Source organism: Chrysemys picta, chromosome 12 (genome assembly GCF_011386835.1).
Source record: "Chrysemys picta bellii isolate R12L10 chromosome 12, ASM1138683v2, whole genome shotgun sequence".
Classification (NCBI taxonomy): domain Eukaryota; kingdom Metazoa; phylum Chordata; order Testudines; family Emydidae; genus Chrysemys; species Chrysemys picta.
The window spans coordinates 42,393,024-42,418,778 of NC_088802.1; the positions used below are offsets into that span (position 1 = coordinate 42,393,024).

General features: G+C 45.9%; 2 protein-coding genes across 6 annotated transcripts in view; one reads left to right on the forward strand and one right to left on the reverse strand.

Moving 5' to 3' along the window:
- Positions 1 to 25,755, reverse strand: part of LOC101942284 (uncharacterized) — a 34,799-nt gene that overhangs the window by 5,825 nt on the left and 3,219 nt on the right. For 2 of the 5 annotated variants that reach the window (XM_024101755.3, XM_024101754.3), the window contains exons 2-15: positions 19,736 to 19,843; positions 19,398 to 19,473; positions 18,260 to 18,416; positions 17,827 to 17,872; positions 15,023 to 15,081; positions 14,875 to 14,910; positions 13,295 to 13,347; positions 12,268 to 12,400; positions 11,700 to 11,896; positions 11,221 to 11,266; positions 11,011 to 11,076; positions 8,252 to 8,311; positions 6,724 to 6,806; positions 6,104 to 6,198 (exon numbers count right to left, since the gene is read on the reverse strand). In XM_024101755.3, the coding sequence (XP_023957523.1) occupies positions 6,104 to 6,198; positions 6,724 to 6,806; positions 8,252 to 8,311; positions 11,011 to 11,076; positions 11,221 to 11,266; positions 11,700 to 11,896; positions 12,268 to 12,400; positions 13,295 to 13,347; positions 14,875 to 14,910; positions 15,023 to 15,081; positions 17,827 to 17,872; positions 18,260 to 18,416; positions 19,398 to 19,473; positions 19,736 to 19,843 (1,215 nt within the window). Of the gene's footprint in view, positions 1 to 2,540; positions 4,670 to 6,103; positions 6,199 to 6,723; positions 6,807 to 8,251; positions 8,312 to 11,010; positions 11,077 to 11,220; positions 11,267 to 11,699; positions 11,897 to 12,267; positions 12,401 to 13,294; positions 13,348 to 14,874; positions 14,911 to 15,022; positions 15,082 to 17,826; positions 17,873 to 18,259; positions 18,417 to 19,397; positions 19,474 to 19,735; positions 19,844 to 25,755 lie in introns of those variants that run through there. The other 3 variants (XM_008163891.4, XM_065563435.1, XM_042841129.2) reach the window with 3 other exon arrangements.
- Positions 1,066 to 3,031, forward strand: LOC101942027 (histone H3.3A). The gene is made up of 4 exons (XM_005297499.5): positions 1,066 to 1,208; positions 1,782 to 1,923; positions 2,054 to 2,207; positions 2,331 to 3,031. Exons 2-4 carry the CDS (start codon positions 1,796 to 1,798, stop codon positions 2,457 to 2,459), a joined length of 411 nt encoding a protein of 136 aa, XP_005297556.1. The 5' UTR covers positions 1,066 to 1,208; positions 1,782 to 1,795; the 3' UTR covers positions 2,460 to 3,031.

Below are 25,755 nucleotides of genomic sequence, written 5' to 3' on the forward strand. Positions count from 1 at the left end.
GTTTTAGATATGAGGGGCATCCATGTTGTGGAGATATATAAATACACAGATATTATATATTTCTTATTTAACTTTATTTTTCAGTATGTATAGCTATGTATCTGTTGTATAAAATAAACGTTATGAATAGATTTGTGTATGAAAGACAAAAATAATCTTAATGAAATTAGTGTGTTGTGTATGAAAATCTCAAGCACACAAGGCCCTGATCCTGCAGTGAACTCCATGAAGCCCAATGTTTTAACTTTACGCATGAAGTATGCAAGATCAGGCCTTGGTATATGAAATGTGTTGTAAAGATCAAATTTATTACATTACTAATTGTTTTGCTTTATTTTTTAATGAATTTACCTACCCAGACTGTCCCCATTTAGAAAGGACCATCCTTATTTTTAGCCAAGCATTTATAATATTCCCTGCTTTGTCTTTAAAAAACAAATTCAGTGTATTTCAGTGGAATTAAAATATTTTAATCCACAAACATCCCTGAATTTGTCACAGATTGCATATATTGGTACATAAGAGTATGAAAGACATTATAGAAAATAAAGTTTACTAATTAGTGTTTTGTGCCTGAACAATGCTTTAGAAAATGAACTTAATTCACTATTAATAATGGTTATTATTTAAAAGGTAAGATTAACTGCATTTTTGTTAACATACATTTTTATAAGGGACATTAATAAAACCTACTCTCTGCCCCTACCAGCATGCTTCTATCGAGTCCCCTGTCCTACAGCTGTCCTCCCAGCTGCGCTTAGGACATTCATGCACGCTGCCTTCCTATTGCCTTTCCATTGTGGAGCTTTGCAACAAAGAGTAGGATCCAAAGCATGTTCCATTTCGTCCAATCAGAACAACAAACCCAGAGATAGTTCTGATTGGCTCATTCTTGCATCCCAGTAGCCAATCGGCGTGCTACTTTAACAACCAATCAGCAGCCAGGCTTGCATCCAATCAGCGCTGAGTAAACGGTGCACCGCCTTTGTGTCCTGTGACGGCACGGCGCCGGCGGAAGCCCCAGCCAATGGGGAGGTGCGCCGTTTCCAGGTATTATGAGGTCATCACGCAACCTGCCGCCCCCGCTATAAAAAGCGGGTTCTCGGAGCGGGAGGGCACAGTGAGGGGGGTTGTTGGTTGGGTTGTGTCTCGTACGTTGAGTGGATTATAGCAGCAGCAGCAGCAGCCGGCGGATCCTCGGACAGGCGGTGAGTGGCTGTTCCGCGCCGGGCAGCGAGCAGCTCCCGTGGGGACAACAGGATGGGCCGACCGGCACCGCTGAGCGCAGCTCCTGGTGGCGTCGGACGAGACCCGCGCGGGACCGTGCCTGACCGGCTTCGGCCCGGAAGAAGCGCGATCCCTTGTCAGCTCAGAGCGGGCCTGCCTGAGGTGGCCATCCCGACTTCCCCTGCTCCGCGGCACCCGCCGCCTGGGACTCGCCGGCCGGCCGCAGGCAGAGGGAGGCGGCCGTGACTCAACTCTTCCCTCCGAGAAGAAAGGCCACGGGGCGGAGGAGCCGTGACTCCTCCTCCTCCCAGGGGAGGCCGCTGGCTGCCTGCCTGCCGCGCGGGGGAGGGGAGGCAGCCCACGGACATCTGCTGCCTGGGGCTGGCAGCGATTTGCCCACGCCTCTGCGTGGGGAGGAAGAAGGGGGATGGTTTCCTGTTGTCTCCATGCTGGGGAGCACAGACCGTGTGGGGGTGGGTTGTATTGACGAAGGGAGGAGGTTTAATCGTGGGGCTGGGGCTTTCCTGTGTCACACCTGCCTATTTCTCTTCTAGGTAAGTGAGGAAAAATGGCCCGTACAAAGCAGACTGCCCGTAAATCCACTGGTGGCAAAGCTCCCCGTAAACAGCTGGCCACTAAAGCGGCTAGGAAAAGCGCTCCCTCTACTGGTGGAGTCAAGAAACCTCATCGCTACAGGTAAGGCAAGGAACCTTGCTGAGGCGGTGACAAGTCTGTCTGAGAATATCCTGCAACTCTAGACTTGGAGCTGGAACAACGCGTTGAGATATCCTCGTGGACTGAAGTCTTTTCTTCTTGTTCCTTCTAGGCCTGGTACTGTAGCCCTTCGTGAGATTCGTCGTTATCAGAAGTCGACAGAGCTGTTGATCCGTAAGCTTCCCTTCCAGAGGTTGGTAAGGGAAATTGCCCAAGACTTCAAAACAGACTTGAGGTTCCAGAGTGCAGCCATTGGTGCACTGCAGGTATTGTACTACTAGTGACCTCACTGCTGCTTCTTATGATAACTTAAGAAGCTGGGGGGGAGCAAGTGTTTTCTGAAGGTTTCTAACACTCTTCTCTTGTGGTTTGTTTTTTTTTTTAAACAGGAGGCTAGTGAAGCATATCTGGTGGGTCTGTTTGAAGACACAAACCTGTGTGCCATCCATGCCAAGAGAGTCACTATCATGCCCAAAGACATCCAGCTGGCTCGCAGGATACGGGGGGAGAGAGCTTAAGTGGAAGCAGTTTTTATGGTGTTTTGTAGTAAATTCTGTAAAATACTTTGGTTTTAATTTGTGACTTTTTTTTGTAAGAAATTGTTTATAATATGTTGCATTTGTACTTAAGTCATTCCATCTTTCACTCAGGATGAATGCTAAAAGTGACTGTTCACATAAACCTCAGTGATGTGAGCCTTGTTGCTCAAGAGTGACAAGTTGCTAATATGCAGAAGGGATGGGTGATCTTTCTTGCTTCTCATGCATGTTTCTGTATGTTAATGACTTGTTGGGTAGCTAAAATTGTAAGGTACTAGAATTGATATAAATGTGTACAGGGTCCTTTTGCAATAAAACTGGTTATGACTTGATCCAAGTGTTTAACAATTGGGGCTGTTAAGTCTGACCATACATCACTGTGATCGAACGTGGACTTTCAGAGGGTGAAACTACAAGTCTTAACCACAGTGTAACTTACAGTTTCCTAAAAACGTAAACCTGGCAGCTATAGAATACACTATGTGCATTTATAATAGCTATTTTATATATTGTAGTGTTGACATTTTTAAATTAAATGTTTTACATTCACATGTGAGGTGTCCTGTCATTGGTGTGTCCCTGGAGTTAAAGAGCAAGCTGGGTACAATTTTTGAAGGGAGAGTTAATATTCTTTTGCCCAATGGAGAGGTAGTGTAATACTTGAGAATGTTCTTCCCCTAATTGGTTGTGTTTCTTGTATAACTACTTTACAAGTGACCTGAACTAGGGAAGACTTGAGCTTTTGTCCTCTGGCTGCTCATGTTTTAAATTAGTAATTGGTCTTGTCTAGGCTGGAAGGTAGAGCTTGGTCCCACTCCTTAAATCACAGTGGCACAATGTGGTGTGTGTGGTTTGTTTTCTTTGAGGGGGAGAAGGCCTTAAGCTACCTGTACCTTCAAGGTGCATTGGTATACATTAATCTCTTCCCCAAAACCAAAGCACCTCAAACAAGCTACAGAAAAGGTTAAGGCTTTAATAGGTTGATTTAGTCTCATTAAGTTATGGCCATTAGACTATTGATATTAGTGGTTCAGAAGAGAATGGTCTTTAACTTAATTCATTTTGGAGTCACTTCAATTTTCTTTATGTATCTTCCTTGGAGTTCTTAAGTTTAGGCACAACAAGCATGGGGGAGATCTCAGTCGGACACTGAGGTGTTTAATTTAGGAGGAGCCTCCTGACTTGACAGTCAATGAAATTTTAGGTGCTTTTGAAAATTTTGACTTTTCCTCCCAACTATTTAACTTAAGTTACAGGTTGTGAGCAAGTTCTAGATGGAGTAAAATTCCCCCCTCTCAACTTCTTGTTTCACTTTTAATACTTCCCCCCCCCCCTCTCTCTCTCTCTCTCTCTCTCTCCCTGGAACAATTGCTCTTAAACAACTTCCCTGCTTTCAACTTTCCATCAGAAAGCAGAAGAAAGAAAAGCCTTGCTCATAAAAGTGGTGCAGGGTTGAGCTACTTCCCCCCCCCCCCTTCCTGGAACAGAGGTGGAGGGGGGGCAAACTTAGTTGAAATTCTAAAACATTTTACTGTTTAAAAAACAAAACCTGTAATACATCTTTGAGCACTTGCTACTGGTAGCAGCCACAACTTAATTTCACTTCTAATTTAAAGATACAGAAAAGGTGTTAACCTATCACAAGCTACAGTGCTGCTCTTAACACTGAAATTGCTGTCCTGTCCAACTTGCTGTGGGGAAGGAGGTCAGTCTTTTTTTTTTTTTCCTTTGGCTGTTATACAAGCACTTGCATCCATACTAAAGTCAAGCATGGAAAAATTGACACTGGGAACAGCTATGTTATTCCCATGTTTTATTCCACAGAAATTTAAAAGCTTTTAGTGAAACTCCAGGGGGATTGTTTTTTTTTTTTTTAATAAACAGCTTATGATGTTGAGACTGGGCAGTAAGTTAGCCTTGGCCTTCAGACTGATACCTTAGAACAGACTGCATTTGAAACACTTCCTTCCAAAATTCTGACACTTTAAAAATAAAATCCTAAATTCAGTTCATATTACAAGTGAAGACAGCCTCTTAATCCGTTGTCAAGGTCAGCATTTGAAAATAGGATGGAATTGTCACCAGGGCTCCACATGTGGGTCACTGGAGTGCCTGGAGAATGCTCAGAGCTAGAGCCATCACTCCCCCTTCTCATCAGACAAACCATTCAGTGTGTTTAAATCCAGCAGCTGAGGGAACAAGCACTTATTACCAGTTACTCTTCTACACATTCTTTAAGGGTGGCTCCAGCACCCTCTTTCCCCTTTACAGAATGATTAATTTGGGACAAAATGTCATAGCAGTAACACCTTTATAATTATGTAGAACATTATTTTTCCCCAAATCTTAGATACTCTCAACACCACCAAGATAAGTGTCCAAATACTACAGGGTAATACAAGACTAACAAGAGCACTGAATTATGATGTAAATCACTTGAAAACATCTTAAATGTAGAAAGTTAAGCAAACAGGATACCACTATCTTGACACATTTTATTATGAAGGATGGTCCGGTGGTTAGGGCACTAGGACTTGGGCGATCCAGGTTCAATCCCTGCTCTAGCACAGACTTCCTGTGTGACTTTGGGGCAAGTTGCTTAGCCTCTCCTTCAGTTACCCTGCTGTAAAATGGCAATAAATGCATTGCCCTACCTCACACAGGGGTGTTGCCCAATAAGTACCTTTTGGGGGTGTTTACACAGCAAAAAAAAAAAAAAAGACCCACAGCGGTGAGTCTCAGAGCCCTGGTCAACTGACTTCGGCTCACACCACAGAGCTAAAAATAGCGTCAACATCCGGCTTCAGGCTGGATCCCAGGCTCTGAGATTCTTGCTGAGTGTCAGAGCCCAGGGTTCCAGCCCTAGCCCAAAAGTGTACACTGCTATTTTTAGCCCCAGGCTGCAAGCCCAAATAAGTTGACCTGGGCTCGGAGGACTCCTGCGTTTTTTGCTGTGTAGACCCACCTTTAGATACCTGGGTAAATAAAACCCAAGTCTTGCAAGCAATGGAACTTCCCACAGCTTGATTCAGTCCTACTTGGAAAAGTATATTTAAATATTAGCTCCCTAAAACAACACTAACTCCATTCACTGAGTGGAGATACTGAAACTTGGGTATGTGGTAAATAAATTAGCTACAGTATTATAAGAATCACTGGAATTTACCTACTATGCTAATTAGACATCACAAAAAAGAGTGGAAGTAAAAAGTTACTTGTGATTTACATCTTTCCCAATGCCTTATGCTTTTTTAGCCCACCTGTTCTCAGCAGGGACAGTGTCCAGAACACCTAACTTCACACATGGGTGCAGCTCATTAGATCTTGTGATTGGGGCAGTTAAACTGAAGGGCATTTTCCAGAGAAGAATTATTTCACAATCTCAGGCCTCAATTCAGGAAAGCACTAAAGTACATACATAGCTTTAATTTACAGACATGTTCTATCAACTTTAGTGGGATTTAAGCACAACCTTTAGAAGATAACATTAAAACATTTCTTTTTACCTACATGTGCTAGTACCTCACACAAAGTGGAAGTCAGTACGTGCATGTGGCAGAATGTGGTGGAACACAAAGAATTTCCACCTTTTTACTCTAACAAACAGTAAAATGTTTGCTTACCAATTCTCTTGATAATTTCTTCACATTCATTCTCAGAATTTGATTCAAACACCAGACAGTCAAAGGTACTGTGTTCAGGAGTCCCTGGTGAAACCCTGAATAAGAAAATTCCTATCAATAGACAAAAATAAGTCCAGTAATTCATAAAGGGGTTTAAAATGGTGTCCAGGTACAGGAAGTACCATAGAGGGACCTCATCTCAACATCTGGTGCATCTGTAACAGTAAGGCTGATGCTCCATGTACACATACAGCAATGGCACACATCTATTGGACCCTGTGCTGTTAGCCCCCTTTTTCATTTACTGACTGGCACATGAGGGGCAAGCAAGCAAAATCCAATCTCCGGATCTTTCAAAGTTTCTCCAAAAGAGTACACATGTTTTCTAACTCTAACTTGATAATGGTTTTAAGACTATGCATGAAAATGTAATTGATAAAGTCATAGGGTGACCAGACAGCATGTGTGAAAAATCAGGACAGGGGATGGGGGGTAATAGGAACCTATATAAGAAAAAGACCCAAAAATCGGGACTGTCCCTATAAAATCGGGACATCTGGTCACCCTATAAAGTCATGATCCCAAAACCGGACTAGGTTTATCCCACAATCAACACTTACGCAACGCAAAAGGCAAAAAGATGGTTGCTGTCCAGACGGCGACCCACACAGGAGATCTCTGGATAGGGGTATTGGAACAGAACCTACGGTGTAACAGTCAAGAGAGAGATTTGATTAGCAACAAAGCTGACAGTTCAGGGTTCAATCGCTGAAGCCTGCCGTTTGTTCACTGAATTAGTCCAGCGTTAAATAAATTGCTGCAAAGGGAAATGTAGAATGAAGTCAGAGCTGCTGTTGCCATGCATAAGAGACACAAAATAGTTTCACATTCTGACACTGCTGTGTACACACAAAGGTCAGTGCACTTTCTACAAGCTAACAACACACAAAAGCAAAACCATGCTAAGGAAAGTGAGAGGACACACATCGGTATTTAAACATCACTAATGTGCCATGTTAGAGGCCTTTCACTTCACCCTCGCACTTCCCTGGTTCTTGTCACGCAGACAGCAAGCAGCAAAAGACCAGAAGTCCGAAGTGCAGACTGCGATATTTATGGGGGTTAGTTTCCAAGCAAGCATATTCCGAAGCCCTTCACACCAGTCGGGCTTATCTCTATACGCTGATAGAGTCTGTTCTGTTCCCAGCTCTGATGCCGTAGAGCGTTTACCCCGTCCCCCTTCCCAGCTTTGACGCCGTAGAGCGTTTACCCCGTGTCCCCCTTCCCAGCTTTGACGCCGTAGAGCGTTTACCCCGTGTCCCCCTTCCCAGCTTTGACGCCGTAGAGCGTTTACCCCGTGTCCCCCTTCCCAGCTTTGACGCTGCAGAGCCCTGTTCCCCATTCCCGTTCCCCCCCCCCCAGCAAGCATGATTGCAATTTCCCTTCCCCCCACTTCCTGGTTTGACCCCAGTTTATATAGCAATATTCTCAGCTATACCTTAACCAATCATTTTCCTGAAATTTAACTAACCAATCCTAACATATTGTAACATAATTCTCTAACCAATTATATCCCACTACCCTAATTAACTTACACCTAGCAAAATTAATTGTACAGCAGACAGAAACAATTAGAGAACCAGACAGATTAACAATAGAAAAGTGGGGGCCATAAAGATAAAACAATATAGAAATGAGGAGTTCACAACCAATGATAAGTGATTTCTTGCCAGACAGGATGCTATCAAACTAAGTTTTCTTTAACCATCTTAAGATCTGTTTCTTTATCTGGTGGTGATGGGCACTATCAAGACAGGATTGTCTTCCTAACAGCCCAATACCATCTCATTTCAGCGTGACTGGTTTGGGATGTGAGGATGTGACCGTTCGCTTCCCAGCTTACGGCTGCCCCTGCTGCTTAGCCAAAGGCCTTAGCCTAAGAACAAGGCCTCAGACTATCCTAGGGAGAGAAGGCCTGTACACAGGCAGACTGTGATTTTGATTCTTTTGTTTTTATACCCCTGTAACTAGCTAACTGATAAACATACACCTAAGTTCTTAAAGTACAGGCTTTATAGGAAGGCCTGAATATCTATATTCTAACATGCTAGAATGTTCCAACTAAACTTGAAGAGATCCCTTTCTCACCTTGGAAGAGGTTTTCTCTTGTATGAAGACTTCAGTTTCTTTCACGTCAAATAAAACTTCCTGATTAAATAAACAAAACCAACTTTTAAGATTTATTTTAGAGAAAGAATAGCAAGAGAGCGCTTAACCAGGAGTAATGTAAATCATATGAAGAACAGGAGTACTTGTGGCACCTTAGAGACTAACAAATTTATTAGTCTCTAAGGTGCCACAAGTACTCCTGTTCTTTTTACGGATACAGACTAACACGGCTGCTACTCTGAAAGTAAATCATATGGAAGCCCAATTTTTCAGGAAGCCTTCTTCCGCTGGTGGCAAAATCCACAGATCACAAGGGCTGGTTGGTGCAGCAAATGAGGTGTGGTCGTGAGTGAAAATAACCCCAGTGATATTCTCCGTCTAACCTCTGGTGGTGATTTGACAGGATTGCAAAATTGCCACATAATTGAGTTTGATTGTCAGATCTCTGCTCAGGAGGAATAAAGGATGGGAACCAGCAGAGGATATTTCAGGTCAAGACAGGCAGAGCTGTGTGCGGAGGAGGAGTTATCCAATACTCAGCTTGTGTTCTCCTCTTCGGAGCTCACAGGACCTGATTCACTGTTGCCCTCCATCTTGTAAAATCCTTTATACCAGTGCATCGTGGGCATCAATCACAGCTATTCTAGAACGGTAGTGTTTTAAACCTACTTCACAAACATCTATGCAAGGTTCAGGGCATTGGTCAATCAAGCCCAGAAATGTAGATAACTGATTGAGGATTTAAATCCTCAGATTCCCTATTTTAAATGTTTTCTATTCTTTGGTTGCAAAGATCCTTCTATACATTAAATCCCTACTGGTGGCTTGTTAAATATACAGCCCGGCTGGTTGAATCTGGAACCAGAGTGGGCGAACAGCACTGGCAGAGATGGGACCTTCCTACATTTATCTTACTGAGGTGTGGTGACAACATCAAAAACCTAGCTCAGCCAACTTCAATGCCAACGTTAATCTACCAGTATTCATAGTAGACAAACACCAAGCTTGAATGACTGAAGCGTAATTGTAAACCCAGCTGGGGCTGAGTCTCATTTAGATTATGTCTCTCTCCTTTTGCCAGCCACATCCTCCCCCACACACGCTCCGAACCTAACCCCCCCCATCTGTTCTGTGCCGACTTAACCATAGAATTACTCTTCAGCACTTCTCTAGCACCACAAGGTGGACGCCGCACTTTACAACTGGTCAGAATGCCAGACAAACAACAAAAATCTCTCCCTGTGGAGCTTACATACAAAAGGCAGGAATGGCTCCAGTACAAGAATATTAAAAGTGTCCTGAAGAGGGAAAACAATGCCTGGTCTGTGCCTTTATTTTGCTTCTTTGTGAGGTCTACAGAAGGCCTGACATTTTGTTAAAGGAGAACAGGTTCCGCTTGTTTCATCACCTTAAATCTGATCAGAAATGACCAGTCTTGTCTTCCCAGGATTTGCTGGTGAACTTGGAGGTGTATATTATGCCTATTCAGTGAGTATGGTACTATTCAGCTGGCATGAGAGTGGCAGAGTTAGGCTCTAACATTATAACTCTGCAGGGTAGAGCACGTCTTTTTCCCCCAAGCCCTGAGCATTCTTTGCACTCGGTATTATGTCACAGTGAGCAGTTCTAGCCAGCCTGTTCAACTCCATCCATTTCACTGAGGGCTTATGTCTCAGGCTCTGACCCATTTGTTTGCAAATTGAAATGCTTAAAGCAGGGTAGGAGAAGGATTTTTCCTTAGAATCTGGAGAGTGCAGGAAGTGTTTATGCTACCAAATCAAAAATTCATTGTGGCTTAGAGTTTTCTCCAGTGCCTAATGCTATTTTTAGTCCACCTGTTCTTAGCAGAGCTGAAAATTTCAAAAACATTGAACTTCACAGGAGTCTGCAGATCTTTAGTTCCTGTGAATGGGGAAGTTTTAAATTGAAAGGGCATTTTCCAGAGGAAAATTACATCACAATCTCAGGCCCCAATTCAGGAAAGCCCTGAAGCAGCACATGATTAAATTCTAGTTACTTTAATGGGATTTAAAACCCATGGATAAGTGATTTCCTGAAGAGGGGTTAACCCTTATGGACCACAGACAGACTAGACAAGTTAGTTGCATTATCCTGTATAGTGGAATCACCATGCTGGGCGTTTAAAATTTGCATCTGAACACCAGAGACTAGACAGGTCTGGTTTGCTACCATAGAGGAATGAGGGGGGAGGAGAGTTTGAAGAGGAGACCCTGCGTTTGTCAGACAGATGAAGAGCTGGGGGTCAGCAGGGAGGGGGAGTTGTTCCCAGGCAGTGAAGAACCCCTGTCCTGTTCTTCCATGCCCCATTCTTCTACTCTGAAGGCCCCAGGCAGGAGGCCCCAGGGAGCAGAGAATGCCTGCCCTGCTACAGGTTTCAGAGTGGTAGCTGTGTTAGTTGTTTTCGTCCTGCCACACACACACTCACTGCTAAGGACCCAGGGAGTTTTTTTTGGGAATTAAAAAGTAAGGAAATTCCCAAACAAAGAAATCAGACTGGAGGAAGGGGTGAGAGTGCCGGGGAAGCTGTGCTTATTAAACAAATAAACCCCCAAGCCCTTAGAAGCCGAAGAAATTCAGCGTTAAGATTAAACCAAAAAGAAACCAAAAGAGCTGAGAAGTCTAGAACGGCGCCGGCACCCCAAACCACCTCATCTCTGCCCTGGAGCGATGCCAGCCGCCAGTCCATCCTTCCTGCAAAGTCACAGCCAGGAACTCACCTGTGGGCACAGGTGCTGCTCTAACACCTTGGGTATGCCTTCGTCCAGCACCTCTTTGCCACCGTACTGAAAACAGATCAGGGTGGGGTGGGGGAAATAAAATAATGAGTATGTTAAATGAAAGTCAGTGGAAACAAGACCCCCTACACACACACACACACACACACACACACACACACACTCTACAATCCATCAGAATCACAACGGTACCTTTCCGACATTGGCCTGGCCCAGGTACCGCAGGTTGTACAGTAGCCTGGGGAGGAAGAAACAGAATTAGGACAGGGAGTCCATGCATAGCTCCTCTAAGATGTCTTGCTACGGCACAACTTAAAGCATGCACCAAACCCACTCATCCCCAGAACAGAATGATGCTGGCTGCTTTACGGTTGAGATTCTAGATGAGTCACAATACTGACACCAATCTTAAGGATCTCCACAATCCTTGGGCGTGGAGCATACATTTCAGCGCAAAAGAGCAGCTGCTCTTTTGCGTGTTGGATGCTGAGGACTGCTCCGGAGCACACACTGCAGTGCGCTGCCCAGCCCCACATATGTAACAGAGACCTCTACTCCCTTCCCCATCCCGGCTTGGCTTCATTTCCCAAGCTCAGGGCTAACCCATTGCTGGGCACATGGAATCATGTCGCCCCTACCGACGCGCACTCCTCAGTTCCAGCCGGCCCTACCTGCCCCCCTGCAGGCACCGCTCCTCCTTCTCCTCTTTGTGTCTGTGCTCCTGTTGGAGCTGGAAGCTGGGGACCTTCTCCCTCAGCACGTTCAGGTAGGGTAGCAGCGGCTTGTACATCCCTCCGTCGTGCCACTTCCACCGGATCATGCGGAAGCTCAGGGGCTTGCCCTTCAGCTTCTGCAGCACAGTCCCTGCCTGAAGGAGAGGAGAGAGCCAGGGCACCCATTGAGGGCAGGGGGCTTGGATCATCCCACGCCAATCCCCTCCCTGCTTTCTGTGGTGTAGCTGTGTGTACTCTCAATAGCTGTTAACGATGGAACAACCCGGCCCCGCCCTTGGGATCCAGCCACAAGCTGCCAACACATCGTTCTTCCCCTTCCTGCTCACTGAGATCAGGGAAATTGTTCAGTACCCATCCCGCGGCCAGACACCTCATCCCTCTGCAACTCCCACCCCTGCCCCACACACCAGTGAGGCTTTCACTTGAGACAGGATCCCAGGAGAGGGGGGCGGCACATCAGCTTCTGAAGGCAGGAGTTCGTCTGACCCAGCGCGCTTCCCCCCACCTGTCCGTTGCGTGCATTTCTCAGGGAAAAGCCACTGATCTCGTCAATGACGTCTCCAGCCAGCACCACCTCATCCACCTCTGCCTGGCTCTCGGGAAGCACCTCGATGACGAAGATCCGACCGTCCAAGTACCTGATGGCAGAGCCGAGACACAGAGTTCAGTTGGAAGGTCCGGATGAAAACATCCTAAGCAGCTGGGGATGCAGGATTCCTCGGGCCAGAAGAAGAACTAATGTGGCTCTACATCCCTTGGCCCAAACCGGAGGTGGGTACAGCCAGTTACAGCCCTTTTGCTCACTGGAGAACAAGGCAGCTGCTCGCAGAGTCCATTGGCATTTGGGGTTTTGGGGTGTAATGGGTGCAAGCTTGCCATTCAAGTCATCCTTCCCCTGGTTTTGGCATGGGGCATGCGCCCTGCCTTGGGAGCACTTTCAGCCCGGGTCAGGCTGGCATCTAATCAGGGACGTGGCCCAGGCCACGGCCATTGGAGAGAGTCCAGAGAAGAGCAACAAAAATTATTAAAGGTCTAGAAAACATGACCTATGAGGGAAGATTAAAAAATTGGGTTTGTTTAGTCTGGAAAAGAGAAGATTGAGAGGGGACATAACAGTTTTCAAGTATGTAAAAGGTTGTTACAAGGAGGAGGAAGAAAAATTGTTCTTCTTAATCTCTGAGGGTAGGACAAGAACCAATGGGCTTAAATTGCAGTAAGGGAGGTTTAGGTTGGACATTAGGAAAAACTTTCTAACTGTCGGGGTGGTTAAGCACTGGAATAAATTGCCTAGGGAGGTTGTGGAATCTCCATAATTGGAGATTTTTAAGAACAGGTTAGACAAACACCTGTCAGGAATGTTCTAGATAATTAGTCCTGCTACGAGTGCAGGGGCCTGGATTAGATGACCTCTTGAGGTCCCTTCCAGTCCTACGATTCTATGATAAGTCCATAGATCCCAACAGCACCCACTGCAATGCGGACGTGAGGCTGCTGAACAGTAGGGGAAGGGAGGAGGAAAGGTGGTCTCTTACCTGAGCACCATCCCCAGTTCTCTGCAGGGTACAGTCTCATAAGTCATGCACACCTAGAACACAGCATCTGTCAGGACAGCCTCCAGCAATGGCTCCAGGGAGCACAAGAATCCCCTCTCCAGCGCCTTTCAGCCTTGGCAAGGAGGGGGGCATTTTGTCCCCATTAGTATTTGCTCCATTTACATTTGGGGGAATTGCTCTGAGAGACGCCAGCCTGAGAGCTCTGGAGTCTGAGGTCATCCATTTATCCACAGAAGACGTGCAGCAGCAGTGAGCGTTCCCCCTTAGAGCCCCACCCATGGGCCTCCAACCAAACCTCGAGCACCCACCGCCATGTCTTTCCAGAGTCTGCTAAACGCCCGCCTAAAATGATCAGCCAAAGTTTGTTCAGTCTTCAGCCTCTCTGCTGAAACTGCCAATCAGAGCGGTGACTGTGGTGGTGCTTTTTGAGACAGACTCCGGCCTGCTAGACACTGGACGGAGGCCAGGGCTGGCCACCCATCCCCATACTTCTTAGGTTGCCATGTTGTAACGACCTTTGGACAGTGGAACCACAGGTTCCCTGTCCCATTACTAACCCCTGGAGCCATCTCCTTCTGGGCAGGCAGCTTTCTGACCTCACTGACACACGGTCATTCACTGCAGGTCTCTAACCTGGGATTTAGGCAGGGCCAAGGCAGACTCTGGAGGAATTAGTCTGCAGGACACACACACAAACCCTGTATTTCCCCCCCGAGAAACACTTCCCATCATGCCACGTTAATTAAAGGGACACAGGCAACCTGAAATGCAGTCCATTCAGTTGTAAGCCTTTTAGGGGCAGGCACCGTGGGTGAAATCCTGGGCCCATGAAAGTCAATGGGAGTTTTGCATTTGGCTTCGGTGCAACCTGAATTCCATCCCAGATCTATATATATATATATATATATATATATATATATATAAAATAAATGAATGAAGACCAACAGAACTATTTCTAAGATTTTGAAAATCCAGTGGAAAGGGGGAGGGGATAATTTTAAAAGAAATTAACACTTCCCTGCAGGTTTGCAACCTCCTAGCACAAGAAAGCCAGAAAAATGGAACTGAGTGAAACTGACCGGCCTATTTTCATTGTCTGAACCCAGAGAGATGCAAGATGTACAAGAGCAGCAGTAATAATAGGGACTTAGATTTTAAAAATTCCTCCAATTTTAGATACCTGCGATGTTAGTAACTTAGCCCCAGTCCTGTAAACACTGACTTACCTGCTTCACTTTACTAGCAGGAATGGTCCCTGGGACCCAAGGGAGTAAAGTGAATCAGGGGAGTAAGTGTTTGCTGGTTCAGGACCTATTTTAAGGAATCACATAATGGGCTAGATCTTCAGCCCATGTAAACAGATGGCACTTCATTGGCTTCAATGGAGCTATGCCGATTTGCACCATCTAGCCCAATGATTTTCAACCTGGCAGTGTCTCTTGAAGTCTAACAATGTTCTATGTTTATGATCCAGCTAATCAGCAAGGGGCCACCCAGCAGATGGAAGGAGGAAGAATAAAATCTTGGATCCCGCATCAGAAGGAGAAGCAGAGTCTTACCGGCAGCAGCCAACTTTCATCCAAGAAACTGGAATTCTGCAGACAAAGCACAGCAGAGCAACTGTGTCAAGTAAGGAGACGAAGACCTCTGCACACACAGTTATGTTAGACACACAAAGCTGCTGCCTAGACCAATTTATTACCGTACCTGCAGATCCAGGGAGAAATTCATCTCTGACACCACCAGCATCAGTGAGAGGAACGGCTCTGTAAGAGGGGGACCAAGAGCCAACATTACTGCCAGACTCCTCACCAGCTGCACACTGGCTTATCCCCATGTCCCAGGGACACTGCAGAGGTCCAGATCAGAAGAGATTTTCCATGTCAGTAGCAGACAATAGAGGACATGCCCCCCAATTTGGACAACAGGGACTTTTAGATCCTCAGGGTCATACTGTATTCAGAATAACAATACTTGCCCAACTGTACATACCAACAATATTTTGCACTTCTCCAGTGCCTTACATCCAAGGATCTCAAAGCACTTTACAAACCTCAATGGATTAAACCTCATGGCAGCCTGTGAAACAGGGATTATTATCCCCATTTTAGAGACGGGAAAACAAAAAGGCAAAGTGACTTGGTCACGGGGTCCAACCAGACTGAGTCCATTGCAGGATCATGGTTAAGTTCACACAGCAAGGCTGTGACCGAGCCAGGAAAAGACCCCAGCTCTCTCCAGGTCTGCACTGTAGGACCTGCGTGCTATGTCACACAGTCACAGAACTCTGACCAAAACCACACAGCAGACAAACTAACCTCATGGCACGAAATAGAATTCTAACTCAGCTACAGAAAAACAGCTGACCAAGAAGCACTCTGGACAGGGAAAGGGATGGCTCCATGAGCACACTGGCCTGTGGACACACAGGAATCGGCCAGCTGGTTAGCAGGGCTTTTAGACCTTCACTTACGGAATGTTGGTTTTTCACCCCCTATCCACTTTGCTACTGGCCAAGGCCAGGATTCTAAGGCCTTGTTAATGCCAGGGTTTTTTTGCAAGAACATCCCATCAGAGCCTTGTCTATAACAGCCCCCGCTGCAGCGCTACCACTGGTGAAACCGCACTAGTGGGACACTTGTGCAAAATACCCTCAAAACCTAGTCCAGACACCCATCTGGAGTACAAATGCAATACACGTGGGCCTAGGGTGACCAGACAGCAAATGTGAAAAATCGGGACGGGGTGGGGGGAGCAATAGGTGCCTATATAAGACAAAGCCCCAAATATCGGGACTGTCCCTATAAAACCAGGACATCTGGTCATTCTACATGGGCCTCAATCCAAAACCCATTGAAGTCAATGAGCGTCTTTCCACTGACTTCAACAGGCTTTGAATCATAGAAACCACTACTAGCAGGTAACTTTCTTCCACTTCTGTGTTTTAATCTTCAGTCCATCCTTCCTCTCCAATGCTAACCGTGCAATTATATAAATTAAAATTAATGGAGATATCCCATCTCCTAGAACTGGAAGGGACCTTGAAAGGTCATCGAGTCCAGCCCCCTGCCTTCACTAGCAGGACCAAGTACTGATTTTGCCCCAGATCCCTAAGTGGCCCCCTCAAGGATTGAACTCACAACCCTGGGTTTAGCAGGCCAATGCTCAAATCATTGAGCTATCCCTCCGTGTGACTTAGACTTCAACTAGAAGTCCAAAGTGATTTAAAAGCAATCTAGGGACAGTTTTACCACCAGTTATTTATTATAATCAAAAGAAAAGGCTTTCTCCCTGTCCCGGTACTCTTGGGAGAATAGCTGCTGATGAAGACACACAGCATTCCAGCCTTTCATAATAGCTGGAAAAGTGTTCCAGTTCTGACATCCTCACCTGGGACCAGTAGGGTTTAGGCTGCTAAGAGTTACCTACAAGACATCAGACTTTTGCAGTTTACTTAAAGAAACACTCCAGTTACAAATCATCCTATTTAACATTCCCATCTCAGATCCCTAACACCACCTTGTGATTGATTCAAACTGAATGATAAATGTCTAATGTACCTCCCCAGCACCGAGACTGCTTACTTAGATTTTACCACTTCCTTCCGCTTAGACAATAAAACAGACCTTAGCTTCGCTCGCTGCTCTAGTACTGGGTTGTGACACCTGGGCTGCAAATGCTGTGGGGGGGAGGTTTAGATCCAAACAAGAATTGTTTCATTGGCTTTTTTTTTTTTTTTAAAGTAGTGTTATTTCTATTCATTTTAGGTTTGGTAAAACTTAAAATAAAAACACCTTCACAAGACCAAAGTTTTGGCTCTGACTGAAAGGAGGCTGATTTTTTTCCTGTATTACAGTGGTGCTTAGAGATCTCAGCTGATTGTGTTGTCTTCACCCTAGTTTAGTTTGCAGCTAAATAGACCAGGGTAGAAGAAAGGAGGTATTAGGATCCATATTTTACAGATGGGAAACTGAGGAACAGAGAGATCATGTGACTTGCCCAAGGTCATTAAGGAATTCTGTGGCAGAGCCAGGAATTTAACCCAGCTCTTGGAGTCCCAGCCCATCCTTCTTTTCTGTCCCTGTTAGGGAACAGAGTTTTCTTATAACCATTCATCGCCAAAGGTTATTTCTTAGTGATGAAGGTCAAATTCATCCTCTGGTGTAAACTCTGCTGAAGTCTACGGAGTAACACCAGGGATTAATTTCATCCTGACTTCAAAATAATAATCTCATTTCATCCCTTGAAATGGTTCCATCACAGCGTCCTTACTCAGATACAATTCCTAAGGGTTGAATGAATAAGAAGCGCAGGATGGAAGCTATAGTAAATCCAGGAATTATAAATAAACTGGAGGTTTTCCAGAATACAAGATTGTATACCCTGGCTTTCAGTCATCTTCGCTTCATAAATGGGGGGAAATATTTTTAGACCTACATCTCAACCAATTTGTGTGTTGTTGGGGTTCTTTAAGTGACATTACTGAATTTTGGAGGAAATCTCAACCTTACCCATGAAATCTTCATTTCCCAGCACTGAGACCAGAGGATCGTAACACTGAAATTAAAAAATTTAAAAACAAACACACACACAGATACACACATGATTTAGTTGCACACCATCAACTGAACAACATGGCCACAAAACCATCTAAAATTCTACACTTTAAATTGCATCCATGGCACACACACAAATGAATGACCCCAAATTTGTTCTAGAAGGTGGTTTTAGCTTGGCACCCAAAAGCCTGGATTTTTATTTGAATCCTCTGGAGCCTGTTCAATTTTTGGCCAGGCTGGAATTATAAAATACAGAGGTTCAAGGAAAAAAAAAAAAAAAGCTTTCTGCTTAGGTCCAAGATTTGGATCAGTTCTTAGTTTACCCAAACCCAGTTCCCTGCTGCCCCTCATCATAAAAATATTTCATGCTGAAAGCTCTTCCTACCTCCAGCAGTTTTGGATTCCGAGCCAGCTGTTGAATGGCAGTAGCTAGTAACTTCTGATTTAAAGCTAGGCGCAGGAAGTACCGCCCTCGTCCCTGCGCTGTCAGCACCTTCTCACAGGAACTGGCTTTCTCTACCATGATTGACAAGGGGGTCACCCTATAAAGAAGAAATATGAAGAGGTAGCAGGAAACATTTACAGCATCGGCAGGCGACGACCCATTCCCAGGCTCTGGTCGTCTGCCAAAGGGGTCTTGGTCACTCACTTGTAATGGGGTTCTCTTCCAGGAGCAAGTCATTGTGCCAGTTTCTGTAATGGCACCTGTCACAGTTCAGTGCAACTGCACCTGTATTCCCCCTGTAGGGTCCAGCAAGGGGACCCACTCTCAGGTTTCCAGCTCCCCTGGTCATCACCTCTCCTGGGTGGAGACATGTGTCTCACTCCCTTCTGACCAGTGTATTTCCAAGTTGCACTGCTTCCTGATCATACTGTGAATTGACCTGCAAAGTCAGTCTGCCTGAACAGGCCTTTGCTTCCTTTCCCTCCAGAGCCGGCATACAGTGTCATTGCTGCGGTTATAAATTACCACGCATTTCTCCTGATGCAAGCCTCCTGTGCTCTTAAGGTACAAGCGCTACAGAGAACACATCTTGAAAAACAATAAAAGAACCTCCACGCATGCTAATAAGCTTACCAGAGATCACCCCAACTCTAACGGGGGCTCTGGCAGAAACAGTCCTTTAAAACCCCACCCAAGGGGTTTCAAGTTCATCACAGTTTCAGCTCGGAACAAGCAACCAGTCTTATGGGGCCTCAGTAGGCCCAGACCTTTCATCCCCTCCCCAAGGATTGGGGCTCTCCAGGGACCAGGGGTCCTGTCCATTGGCTGGATCAGGAAGAAGGCCCTGAGCCAGTTTAAAACCAGGCTATTTATCCAAAAATCCTTTCTTTGTGCGTTGAGCTCCGGATAATCCAGTTTTAACTAGTGTACGTGCACCTGTTCAAGGGGGGTGGCTGCAAACGGAGGACTTGCATTAACATCATCCCCCCCCCCCCCCAATAACACATACTCCGCCCCATTTTTTCATGCAACGGACCCAAAAGATTGTCCAGGATATTGTCATTCAAAGGCCACTCACCCACTGCAGGTATCCTGCTGAGGAAGCTGCTCTAACCAGTGCCAATAATCTCGTCTCTTGAAGCCCAGCACCGGCTCTGAAGGAGAGAGAAGAGGAGCTCCTTTAGGAAGGCCCTCTGACAGGTGACCAGGAGAGCGCTTCCCTTGGAGATTCTGCAAAGGCATGGAGTCACTCCTAACCAACACACACGACTCCCCAGGGAGTTCTAGGCCTCCGTGGTTCCTGGGCTCTGCTTGTCCTTTACTAACAAGCACCACCTGCACCAGTCTGTGTTGCTCCCCCTCTTTCGGGCCCGCGCCAGCCCCTGCCGCGTGCATGGAGTAGAAGTGGCCACTCACGTTTAATTCCTTTTCGAAGGATCGTTTCCAAGATCTCGCAGAAGGGGGCTAGGTGCGGGGAGGCGTCAGTGCATGGGCTGCTCCCCTCCTTGATGGCTAGGATGCACGCTGTGAGAGAGTGGGAGGCAAGCAGAATGCTGAGGGCACCTGTTCACATCATCCTCTCATGGGATTGGTCTTGATGAGCTGGTATTTTTAACCAGAGCTAGAGCAACAGCTTGTGGAATAACTCTGCAGTCAGTCTGTTACCATCAGGTTGTTCTATTTGGCAGGAAGGTCCATGAACAGACCAAGTTCAAGTCACATGGTCAAACCATTTGCTCAGCCCCCAGAGATATAAGATCAATGTTAAATACCAGGAGAAAAGCAAACTCACTCCTTGCTTCAGGCCTGGCTCATGAGAGGTAACTTGGTCTAGGGAAAGAGCACAGGGCTGAGCATCAGAACTGCCAGAATTCTAATGCCAGCTCTGCTAACAGAGCACTCTGAGACTCTGAGCAAGTCACAACCCCTGCGGCTGAGTTTCCCTACAGAGACAAGCGGGAATAGCACCACTTCACCACCCTGGAGAGGGAGAGGGAGGATTAGACAATATCTATCAAGGGCACGGATGAGGTGAAGCATTCACACATAGTCTTTCCTTTGTAGTAGGCACAAAAGGCCCAAGACTGAAATGTGTCAAGACCCTCAACTCTCCGAAGAAGTGGGCTGTAGTCCACGAAAGCTTATGCTCTAATAAATTTGTTAGTCTCTAAGGTGCCGGGGGGGAGGGATAGCTCAGTGGTTTGAGCATTGGCCTGCTAAACCCAGGGTTGTGAGTTCAATCCTTGAGGGGGTCATTTAGGGATTTGGGGCGAAATCAGTATTTGGTCCTGCTAGTGAAGGCAGGGAGCTGGACTCGATGACCTTTCAAGGTCCCTTCCAGTTCTAGGAGATAGGATATCTCCATTTAAAAAAAAAAAAAAAAAAAAAAAGTACTCCTGTTCTTCTTTCAACTCTCCTTGACGGTCAATGGCTTTTGAGAGCACTTGACATCTGGCAGAACTGAGTACAAAAGCCAGCACCCCCTTCCCTTCTACCCACAAGGAAGGTGGGCATTTCAGCAGCTTGGTTGGAAACTGCAATTGTCCCCTTTCTATCAGCTCGCTCACAGCTGATGGTCAGCCCTGTTACCATCTGGAGAGGTGGAGCACAACATACAGAAGAAAACAGCTTAGAACTTGTCTCAGGGAATAGGGGAAGCTCTGATCGCTGCCTGAGACAGGACATGGCTGCCCTGCTGTAGATCGGTTTTACTTTCTCTATTGGGTTCCTGCCACGTTATCACCCTGTTTCTCTAAAGCCAGCAGCACTCTCCTACTTCCTAGTACATCACTAGAAACCAGCTGGAGCCTGACAGCTGGTCTCACTTTTCGACCACAGCCTACACTTCTGCCATAAAGAGCAAGTCAGGAGGACTAAGAACCTCGTCTCCTTACAAACACTGCAGCAGCGATCTCCCAGGTTGAGGCAGAAGGATCTCCTTCCTGCTGCTGTAACGCCTGTCTGCCCCATACTCTCCCAAGTTATTCTTCACGGTCAGTTCCTCAGGCCAGCTTTCAAACTGGTTCTGTGAAGCACGGGGCGCATTGCTGGTGGTGTATAAATAATAACAAGCTAGCGAACAGGGGCAGCAAACCGGGGAGTTTGAGAGGGAGTCGTAATATAATCCCTATGTTTAGCAATGCCAATGCTGCTCCTGTCTCCTCCACCTGCATCCAGACAGGGAACCTAACCTCAGAGGCCTCTACCCAGATCCTGGTGTGGATCTGTAGGAACTGTCACCTGCATTTCCCACTCACAGAAAGTCAGGCTGGGGAGACTGTCCAGTATGAAAGGTGCCTGCTGGTGAAATCTCTCAGGAAGCAGGTAGGAGAGCTACAGGAGGAGGTGGCTAGGCTGAGGCACATCCGTGCCCACGAGGAATTCATTGAGTGTATTCATATGTCCCTGGAAAAATTATGGAGCAGGTCCTCAAGGAATCAATTATGAAACATTTAGAGGAAAGGAAAGTGATCAGGAACAGTCAGCATGGATTCACGAAGGGGAAGTCGTGCCTGACTAACCTAATTGCCTTCTATGATGAGATAACTGGCTCTGTGGATGAGGGGAAAGCAGTGGATGTGTTATTTCTTGACTTTAGCAAAGCTTTTGATACTGTCTCCCACAGTATTCTTGTCACCAAATTAAAGAAGTATGGGCTGGATGAATGGACTGTAAGGTGGATAGAAAGCTGGCTAGATCGTCGGGCTCAACGGGTAGTGATCAATGGCTCCATGTCTAGTTGGCAGCCGGTTTCAAGTGGAGTGCCCCAAGGGTCGGTCCTGGGGCCGGTTTTGTTTAATATCTTTATTAATGATCTGGAGGATGGTGTGGACTGCACTCTCAGCAAGTTTGCAGATGACACTAAACTAGGAGGCGTGGTAGATACACTAGAGGGTAGGGATCGGAAACAGAGGGACCTAGACAAATTAGAGGATTGGGCAGAAAAAAACCTGATGAGGTTCAACAAGGACAAGTGCAGAGTCCTGCACTTAGGACGGAAGAATCCCATGCACTGCTACAGACTAGGGACCGAATGGCTAGGTAGCAGTTCTGCAGAAAAGGACCTAGGGGTCACAGTGGACGAGAAGCTGGATATGAGTCAACAGTGTGCTCTTGTTGCCAAGAAGGCTAACGGCATTTTGGGCTGTATAAGTAGGGGCATTGCCAGCAGATCGAGGAACGTGATCGTTCCCCTTTATTCGACATTGGTGAGGCCTCATCTGGAATACTGTGTCCAGTTTTGGGCCCCACACTACAAGAAGGATGTGGAAAAATTGGAAAGAGTCCAGCGGAGGGCAACAAAAATGATTAGGGGTCTGGAGCACATGACTTATGAGGAGAGGCTGAGAGAACTGGGATTGTTTAGTCTCCAGAAGAGAAGAATGAGGGGGGATTTGATAGCAGCCTTCAACTACCTGAAGGGGGGTTCCAAAGAGGATGGAGCTCGGCTGTTCTCAGTGGTGGCAGATGACAGAACAAGGAGCAATGGTCTCAAGTTGCGGTGGGGGAGGTCCAGGTTGGATATCAGGAAAAACTATTTCACTAGGAGGGTGGTGAAACACTGGAATGCGTTACCTAGGGAGGTGGTGGAGTCTCCTTCCTTGGAGGTTTTTAAGGCCCGGCTTGACAAAGCCCTGGCTGGGATGATTTAGCTGGGAATTGGTCCTGCTTTGAGCAGGGGGTTGGACTAGATGACCTCTTGAGGTCCCTTCCAACTCTGATATTCTATGATTCTATGATTCTATGATATGGAAACCTCCAAGGCTGGGGAAGCTGTGTCCAGCTAGAGAGGACTTCTGTCATGCCCCTAGGTGAAGAGGATATGGCTCTGTCACAGGGAAGACCTGGCAGCTGGTTACTTCTGACGGCAGGCAATGCTTCACCCCTGCTCCCAACCCACCCACCACAGTGATGAAGAACCATTATGCTGCCCTGGCAATGAGGAATCGCCCCCAAAGGTGGATGAGGAGAAGCTCTGTACCCCCAAGGCTGGGAGGATCACAGTCACTACTCCCAGGAGGAAATGTAGGATAGTGATGGTTGGTGGTTCCCTTCTGAGGGTGACAGAGGCACCCATCGGTCAGCCTGACATGGCATCCCAGGAGGTATGTTGCCTGCCAGGGGCCCATATCTGACACATTACGGAGGGACTGCCAAGGATCATCCGGCCCTCTAACAACTACCCCATCTGTGAGCAGATCTGAAGTGACTGCAGGGCTCTGGAAGTGAGGGTCAAGGAGTTGGGGGTGCATGTGGTGGTCTCTTCGATCCTTCCAGTCAAGAGTAGGGGCCCAGGCAGAGACAGATGCATCCTGGGGGTGATGTCTGGCTGTGCAGATGATGTTGACAGGAGGGCGTCCATTTCCTTCACCACAGAATTCTGTTCTCGGAAGAAGGACTGCTGAGCCGATATGGCATCTCCCTATCAAAGAAGGGAATGTGTATCTTTGGATACAGATTAGCTAACCTAGACAGGAGGGCTTTAAACTCATTTCAATGGGGGCAGGAGGCAAAAGCCCACAAGTAAGTTAAAAAAAATGAAGACTGGTCAAAATCTGGGGGGAGCATGGGCCATTATATCAGTGACAAGGGCGAGACAAGAGGGAACATAGGGCAGAAATCAAATCAGTATCTTAGATGTCTATATATCAAAAATGTATATACTTGGACTGAGGTTGAGAGGGAAATAGGAGACAGACTTGTTGAAAGTCTCTAGGTAGGGATAAAAGAGGTAAAAAACAAGGGTGATGTCATGGTAGGGGTCTACTACTGACCACCTAACTAGGAAGAACAGATAGAGGAGGCTTTTTTAAAACAACTGACAAAACCATCCAAAGCAGGACCGGGTGGTGATGAAGAACTTCAAATACCCAGACATCTGTTGGAAAAATAATATAGCATGGCACAAATTATCCAACAAATTCTTGGAATGCATGGGAGACAATTTTTTTACTTCAGAAGATGGAGAAAGCAACAGGGGATAGGCTGTTCTAGATTTTATTTTGATAAATAAGGAGGAACTGTAAGAATTTGAAAATGGAAGGCAGCTTGGGTGAATGTGATCATGAAATGACAGAGATCATGATTCTAAGGAACAGTAGGAGGGAAAACAGCACAATAAAGATAATCGATTTCAAGAAGGCAGACTTCAGCAAATTCAGGGAGTTGGTAGGTAAGATCTCATGGGAAGCAAGTCTAAGGGGGAAAACAATTCAAGAAAGTTAGCAGTTTTTCAGAGAGATGTTACTAAAAGGGCAAAAGAGCAAACTATCCCCCGGTTTAGGAAAGATAGGAAGTATGGCGAGAGACCACCCTGGCTTAACCAGGAGCTCTTCAATGATCTGAAACTCAAAAAAAGAGTCTTACAAAAAGTGGAAACCAGGTCAAATTACAAAGGATGAATATAAACAAATAATTGGTAACACAAGCACGTAGGGACAAAATTAGAAAGGCCAAGGCACAAAACGAGATTAAACTACCTAAAGACAAAGGGTAACAAGAAAACATTCTACAGATACATTAGAAACAAGAGGAAGACCAAGGACATGGTAGGTAGGCCAGTTACTCAATGAGAGAGGAAAGACAACATGGAAATGGCAGAAGTGCTAAGTGACTTTTTTGTTTCAGTTTTCATCAAAAAGTTTAGTAGCAATGGACATCTAACAAAGTGAAGTCTGATGAAAATGAGGCAGGATCTGAGACTAAAATAGGGAAAGAACAAGTAAGGAATTACTTAGACAAATCAGATGTCTTCAAGTCACCAAGGCCTGATGAAATACATCTTAGAATACTCAAGGAGCTGACTGAAGAGATATCTGAGCCATTAGCGATTATCTTCGAAAACTCATGGAAGATGGCAGAGATTCCAGAGGACTAGAAAAGGGCAAATATAGTGCCCATCTATAAAAAGGAAATAAGGACAACCCAGGGAATTTCAGATCAGACACCTTAACTTCAGTACCTGGAAAGATAATGGAGCAAATAATCAAGCAATCAATTTGCAAACACCTAGAAGATAAGAAGGTGATAAGTAATAGTCAGCATGGATTTGTCAAGAACAAATCGTGTCAAACCAACCTAATAGTTTTCTCTGACAGGGTAACAAGGCTTGTGTATGGGGGGAAGCAGTAGATGTGGTATATCTTGACTTTAGTATGGCTTTTGATACTGTCTTGCATGACCTTCTCATAAACACACTAGGGAAATACAACCTAGATGGAGCTACTGTAAGTGGGTGCATAACTGGTTGGAAAACTGTTCCCAGTGAGTAATCATCAGTAAGGCTAAGGTTTAGTCATGGGTATTTTTAATAAAAGTCATGGACAGGTCACGGGCAATAAACAAAAATTCACGGCCCAGTGACCTGTCCATGACTTGTACTATATATTCTTGGCTAAATCTGTGGGGTTCTGGGGAACTCCGGGGGCACAGTTGCT

What these genes read in the sequence shown, in the direction of transcription:
- LOC101942027 (XM_005297499.5), top strand. Translation starts at nt 1,796, where the DNA reads ATGGCCCGTACAAAGCAGACTGCCCGTAAATCCACTGGTGGCAAAGCT. An exon ending in AAGAAACCTCATCGCTACAG is followed by an intron (nt 1,924 to 2,053) that starts GTAAGGCAAGGA and finishes TGTTCCTTCTAG; the next exon opens with GCCTGGTACTGTAGCCCTTC. An exon ending in CAGCCATTGGTGCACTGCAG is followed by an intron (nt 2,208 to 2,330) that starts GTATTGTACTAC and finishes TTTTTTAAACAG; the next exon opens with GAGGCTAGTGAAGCATATCT.